General features: G+C 32.5%; 1 protein-coding gene across 2 annotated transcripts; it reads right to left on the bottom strand.

The window, feature by feature from the left end:
* Positions 1-950: 950 nt before the first annotated feature.
* Positions 951-3,326, bottom strand: LOC104110545 (S-adenosylmethionine decarboxylase proenzyme-like). Of its 2 annotated transcripts, none has more exons than XM_009620066.4 (3): positions 3,175-3,326; positions 2,875-3,038; positions 951-2,446 (listed from the first exon to the last, which is right to left on the bottom strand). In XM_009620066.4, exon 3 carries the CDS (start codon positions 2,328-2,330, stop codon positions 1,200-1,202), a length of 1,131 nt encoding a protein of 376 aa, XP_009618361.1. In that variant the 5' UTR covers positions 2,331-2,446; positions 2,875-3,038; positions 3,175-3,326; the 3' UTR covers positions 951-1,199. The 2 variants fall into 2 exon arrangements, with proteins under 2 accessions (XP_009618361.1, XP_009618362.2); XM_009620067.4 differs by having other exon boundaries at positions 3,212-3,318.
* Positions 3,327-6,922: the final 3,596 nt, after the last annotated feature.

Genomic DNA, 6,922 nt, shown 5'->3' with positions numbered 1-6,922 from the left:
GTTCGTAGATTGTCAACTATATATCCCAATTATTAAAGCAAAAAGAGCAATATATTTGGTCCAATTTTACCTTATTCTTGTCACTTTTGATTTTCCATCAATGAAATAATTGAATGACACGATTAAGAGAAATTATTATTATTCAAAGCCTATAATTTTGGACCTCTTTTAGCTTTTCTTTTCTTTTCTTTTCTTTTTTCTTGAGGGAAGCAATGAATTACAAACTCCTTGTTATGGACATTACAAATCGAAATAATATTAATGGTGAATATTATTATACAATTAAAAAATATAAGGGGTATTATCACTTTTAGCATGTCACATAAACTATTTACATTCGGTAGCCGAAAAAGTGTATAAAATTTGCATATAACATGTAATATATATATATATATATATATATATATATATATATATATATATATATACAAAAAATATACATTTTTTCGCTATTATTTTTAGAGCGGCCATACGGTATCATTTTCCCAATATATAATTACAACTTAATTATCCACAGGTGGAGGGAATAACCTTTGTCCGCTGAGAATCATTTTTTGTCTTAATTCTAATCTTCATTCTTCAATGGGTATTACATTATTCTACTATTAAATTTCGCTCCAGCAGTATTATATATAACATTCACTGTAAACCTTGTATATCATTTTTTCCAGTTAGTCGCTTTGAATCGCCTGGATTATTTATCGCCTTTCGTTCAAGAATTTTAAACATCTTTGTTGATGAAGGTATCTTATTTTTGAATATAAATATCGTTTTATCAGTTTCTAAAAATAGGGGTGTTTTGGGTAGTAGTTGTGTTTTAAAGGGCGGTTCGGTTCACAAGACATCCTGCATTCACGTAGGGTTCGTTAAATGGTCGCACTCCAAGGGTGTGATATAGATAATCTACCTTAATACGCATTGTTGTTGCTTCAAGGCTCTCCTTCTAACAATTGCGTTTTAAAAGTTTACAAATTTTAATTCATGAGAACAGGCATAGTTTTTGCAGTAACAAATACTCCACTATTTGAGTAGCCTCATATCAAGGCACAGACAAACAATTACTACAAAGAGAAGACTGGACTGGATTGGACTGCACTTGATTGAGTAGGACTACAAGTCCATTTACTCCAAAACACAAGGACCTAATTAAACTAAAATGAAAATATTAACAAACTGCTGCTATAACAACATGCCAATCATTAGACCCTAACCGCCTCCGCCTCCACCAATTCCTTCCAGCAATGCGCCACCATCATCGAATCGGAGTGGTCCGCTGTCTTGGAATCGGAGTTGGCGGCCGCGTGGACCGCGCATCCTCCCTCCGCCTCGGCCGCCATGGTGAAACACCGATAGACTATATACTCGCCACCTGGCAAATCTTGCTTGACACAATTGTCACACGAGTATCCATCCACGTCAGCAAAAATATCCCATTGGGACCCACCATGGCACGTGACGGCCACGCTGAACTCAGCTGGCTCGAAACACGTCAGCACCCTCTTGATCAACGGCTCAAGCCCAATGGACCCGAGGTCTAACCCCATGGCTTCATAGCTGGCATAACTGAACCCATCCTCTGGTGTCACGTGCACCGTAGAGTACGCTGCACCATCAATCCCATTCATAGAATATCCACAAGGCTCAAACTCAAAATCACAAATCTCATGGCTCGGAATTATTTCACTTATCCCGGACATTTTGGTCATTTCATAAAAATCCTCTCCCGATTTTTTGAAAAAGACGGCCGTTTTCTCTCTTTTTAAACACATCATGCACATCTCCACATTAATCTCATCCGTCCGATTGGTCAACTTACGTGGGCCCACATTTGCCACGTACACATGCCAGTTCCGACTTAGCGAGCTCAGATCGCCGAGTACATAAGCATGGCCGTTTTTGAAAAACAAATTCAAAAATGCCACTTCTTCGGAAAAACTACGGTGAGGGGTAAGTTGGTAATTTTGAAAAATGAAGGTCCCACGTGAGTACTTGACCGAGTCAACGCCGAGGGAAAGTTTCTCGGCGAGTTTTAAAATCCGAGGAATTGACAAAAGCAATTTTGTGGTCCCACAAGTTTTTAAAATTATTTTTAAAGGGTAAATAAATAAACTCGACTCAGAGAGTACGTAGGAATCAAACTCAGTGTTGGAGAGGTGTGACACGATGGTGCAACAAGCGGGTTCGAGGATTGAGTCAAGTTGTGACCGAGTCAGGGCTCGGAGACCGAGCCCGTTTGGGTCAGTGAACATAGGTGGCTCGGTAAATGTGATCTCTAGGCGCTTTTCATAGCCTTCGAAACCAATAACAGAAACAGTAGTAGCACCAGCCATTTTAGTAGTAAAAGATGAAAAACAGAATTTTTAAAAATGAGAATTATTTTAAAAAGTTACGGATTATTGGCGAAAATAATTGAATAAAGGGATTATCAGGATGGCTTCCTCACGCACTGCACACACAAAAAAACAAAAACAAAAACAAAAAAAAAATTAGAAAACAGAAAATGATGTAGATTCTAGATAAGAATTTATCGCATCCATATTTACACCAACTATACTAATTATGGTCTAGTGTTAGTTGTGTATGCGAAAACACATGTCATGTATTCATTTGATTTATGTAAACATATTAATGCGCCGTAGTAAAAATATTAACTAACTATGGTATAGTATATGTTGCACGGACTCTCCAGAATGTTGTATGCCCGTGTTGGATCCTCAAAAAATACAATATTTTTGGAAGATCCAACACGTACTCAGAGTTATAGTGATAAAAGTGTGTGTGAAGATATATGTTATGTGTATTAATAGTTGGTATAAACAACGGATGCGAGTAAATTTTTACCATAAATTCTATAAATATGGAAAATAAACTTACGTTAGAGTAAGCAGCAGAACGGAATTTTTCGATCCCACCGTTGGGACGAACGTCTTCAATAATATAACCAAGAGGAGCTTCGTATTGGATATGGCTATTATTATTATTAGAAGAAGAAGAATTCTTCTTACCACCTTTGGTTTCCATTACAACATCAATCTTTTCTGCAATAAAATTCAAGAACTTTATCAATCTCAATTTCATATTACTCAAATTAATATAAAATCTCCTCAATTATCTTAGACATTAAAAAAAAAAAAAAAGGAATAGACATGGATATGTTTGAAAAAGAATTCTTACATTTCTGATTGAAGATTAGAGAGCAGAGCTTTCTTACTTCTTTTTTTCTTTTTCTGTTTCCTTTTTTTGCTATGCAAGTGAAAAATGACTGTGAAAGTAGCAAAACAAAGCAACGAAGAGGAATTTGTTGTTTGGAAATTGGGTGAGGAAGAGAAATGAAGGGAGTGGGAGTATTTATCGATAGGGCAGAGGGGGAAAAAGCTAGGACTCCAATTACTCCTTTTTCCTTTTTATTTTCTTGGATAAGTAATCTGATTTTTACTTTTACAATAAAATGGGTCAATTACCACATAATTATCTATTCTTTTAAAAAGAATCAACAATAACACCAATAATAAATTCAGTGTAATCTCACAAGTGGGATTCGATGAGGAGGGTAGTAAATACGCCATCTTACTCATACCTTATGTAGGTGAAAATGTTATTTCCGATATACCCTCGAATCAAAATACGCATAATCACAAAGGTAAAAATAGATGAGACTCTAATATATGGAGTATGTAAGGGTCGCATAAGAGTTATGTATTTTCACTTTAATATTTAACTACTAAAATTAAATTATTCCGTTTGGTTTAAATATCTAGCATGGCTTAATTTTATTCAATATTCCAATAAGACTTATAGCATGTTTGGCCAAGCTGCAAAAATTAGCTTTATTTTAAGAAGTGTTTTTTCTCAAAAGTACTTTTGGCGAGAAACAATATGTGTTTGGCTAATTTATTTGAAAAGCACTTCTGAACAACAATTAGCATATGGTCAAGTTTTTTAAAAACTGCTTCTAAGTATAATTTTTTTAAAAGTATTTTTCAAAAAGGTAATTTTGGAGAGAAGCTAATAGCTTGTTTGGCCAAGCTTCTTCAAGTTCAAAAGCACTTCAAAAAACTCTTCTTCTTTTTTTTCAAATTTGAAGTGTTTGGCCAAACTTTTAGGAGAAAAAAGGTGCTTCTGATGAGAAGCAGAATCAGTTTTGGAGAAGTTGAAAAAATAAGCGTCTTTCCGGAAATACTTTTTTGAGAAGTACTTTTGAGAAAAATACACTTAGAATCACTTTTTAAAAGCTTGGTCAAATACTAATTGTTGCTTAAAAATATTTTTTAAATAATTAGCCAAACACAAGTTATTTCTCACCAAAATTACTTTTAAAAAAAATACTTAAAAATAAAATATTTCTCAAAATAAGCTGACGCTTAGGCTTAAAGTGGGAAGAGAGGTTAATTTTGTCTCCTTGTAATAGTCACATCTCTTGATTCTGCATGCCTTTCAATATTTCGACACGTATCTAACTGTTTTTTCCTTTTTCTATTTGTGGAAAGATGAATTTAATATACATTTCCTCTTGCTGGTTCATAATAAATTATACTGCTTAGTCCGTTCACTTCTAGTTATCAAAGTATTTTAAAAATAAATTTTTATTTTTACTTATCACTTTTCGCATATTAAATTTTTTATTATTATTTTTTTGTTTTGCCCTTAGCATTAATAACTCATTCTAAATCCATTAATACTATACACCAATTAATATGGGTACCATGGTAAATTATGCACTTTATGTATTAGTATTTTTTAAGGAGGGTACAAGTCAATAATTGACAAATAAAAGTGAACGGAGGGAGTACAAACTAATTTTGTGGAAAATTGAAATTAATAGGCCTCTCCTTTTCTTATATCATACTAAATGTTAATCTTAGCTCTAAGAGAGTGTTTAATTGGGACTATAACTTTTATTTCTAAATATCAAAGTTTGGGGATGTATGAGTTAATATATTTTACCTTTTACTCTAAAACATATATAAATATTTAATTAGCTTACGCAATTGCGAGAACGAGACGTGAGTTTTTTTCTGCCTCTACGAGTAAGTATTAAGTGGATTTTTTGTATTTTGATTATTTTAACGAGATGTGAGTTCGATGACAAATATAAAACTCATAAACTTTAAATTATGTTGACTTTCATTAAATCAAAATGGTATTTTTTAATGTCTAGAGGACCAAAAGAATTTGGCTATTTGAATTTCAAAATTCTGTTTTACTATTTTATGTTTAATCACGTGATATAACTTTTTAACTAACTTAGTCAAAGTAATGGAATAAGTTCGTAAAATTTATCATTAAAGATTCCCTTGATCATAATTAAGTGGCATTAACAATTAACATATTCTACCCATATAAACAAAGCCATATATTTTGGGACACGAGAGAATTAACGAGTAAACATTATTACACAATAGAACCAAAAATCAGTAGGAAAAAAAGAAGTATGAACATGATAAACAATGAATATAATTTTTATTTATTTACTTTTAATCATTGAGATAAGAGAAAACAAAGAGAATAATTAGTTTCTTAAGGAGATCTTGGAAACACACGAGGCTAATCAAGAAATTTATTGCATACTCTCTCCTTATTTTAAGTTTATTATTAAATTTGTTTCATATTACTATGAAGTCTGAAGTCAACTATAGCTAATTGTGGCCCCTAATAATAAGTTAATAACCTAATCTCATGGTTTATGCAGTTAATATAATTTCAAATATTTTACTGATAATTGTGGTATTCGAGTCAGCTTACGTGCACCTCGATTAATTTTACGAGTTATCTGCTATCTCCCACTAGTACGACAGATACCGGGTTACTAAATCTACTAAGGTTTGGATAGATAAAATAGACCACCAAGTTAATAAAGTATAATGTAATTTTTTAAAATTTTTAGCACTCATGTTCTATATTGTGCATCCTCCTAGGCAGAGACTCAGCTTCCACTATATATTTATAATCATTAAGATTTGATTGGTTAATTTGTACGTTTCTTTGAAAAGTTGTATATTTCTTTTCCACCTTCCTCTTTAATTTAGCAAGTATATTTTACTTTTCTTAAATGTTGAAAGGTTAATTTTGTTTCCCAACTTATGGGTAGGTGAGATTATCCCTTTAGTTTCTAAATAGGGAAAATAGTCTAATTTATCTTTGTACCTTTAAAATAATTTATATTTAACCTTCATTATACTTTTCAAAATAATTTGCCCTAATTACCCTAACGGCAACTTGTCCGCTGCAATGGAACCCGAATTAATCGAGTTAGTGTGAATATGAATTGAGTTATAAAAAAAAATTCTGCTTCTTTTTTAATGAAATAATGGACAAATAAGAAAATAGAATTTTAACCTATTCCATAATCACTTAGGTAATACTGCACTAGTTTGCAAACATGCAATAGGGAATTTAATATTTTAAAATCAGTTTATCTAATTCAAGAAAATGGAGCTGTCATAATAATTGGTTGGACTTTAATCTCCAATCTGAGAAAAGATAATATTTATTGGCAAGTAGTCACTAGTCAGGAAACAATTCTATAAACTCACAAAGAATGGTGCCTATTGGCTAACACCAAAAGCTAAAAATATCCAAATTTTGTCAATAATATATTCAAATTATACATATTGGATCAAAGCCAGCAATTAACTAGAATTTTAGAATTGTATTTAGTGGAGAGAGAATTTAGACAGAGTCCCACATAGGCAAAATACAAGAGGGATATTAGGTATATAAGTTAACAAGCAATGCGTTTTAAACCCGTGAGGGCCTAGGCCCAAAGCAAACAATATCACTAGCGGGCTAGGCTATTACAGAGAGTTTTGTTGATCAAAGATCTTGTATTTGAGTCCTGAGTATATATGAAGTCGCCTGGGTTAAAAAATGCTTTAACCCTTGTGAAATATTCCGGCACGAATCTAATTTCAATCAAGCCTTA

This window comes from Nicotiana tomentosiformis, chromosome 11 (genome assembly GCF_000390325.3).
Source record: "Nicotiana tomentosiformis chromosome 11, ASM39032v3, whole genome shotgun sequence".
Classification (NCBI taxonomy): Eukaryota; Viridiplantae; Streptophyta; class Magnoliopsida; order Solanales; family Solanaceae; genus Nicotiana; species Nicotiana tomentosiformis.
The sequence above is the reverse complement of the archived record's forward strand: the minus strand, read 5'-3'. Positions and strand labels throughout refer to the sequence as shown.

What these genes read in the sequence shown, in the direction of transcription:
- LOC104110545 (XM_009620066.4), bottom strand. Translation starts at nt 2,330, where the DNA reads ATGGCTGGTGCTACTACTGTTTCTGTTATTGGTTTCGAAGGCTATGAA.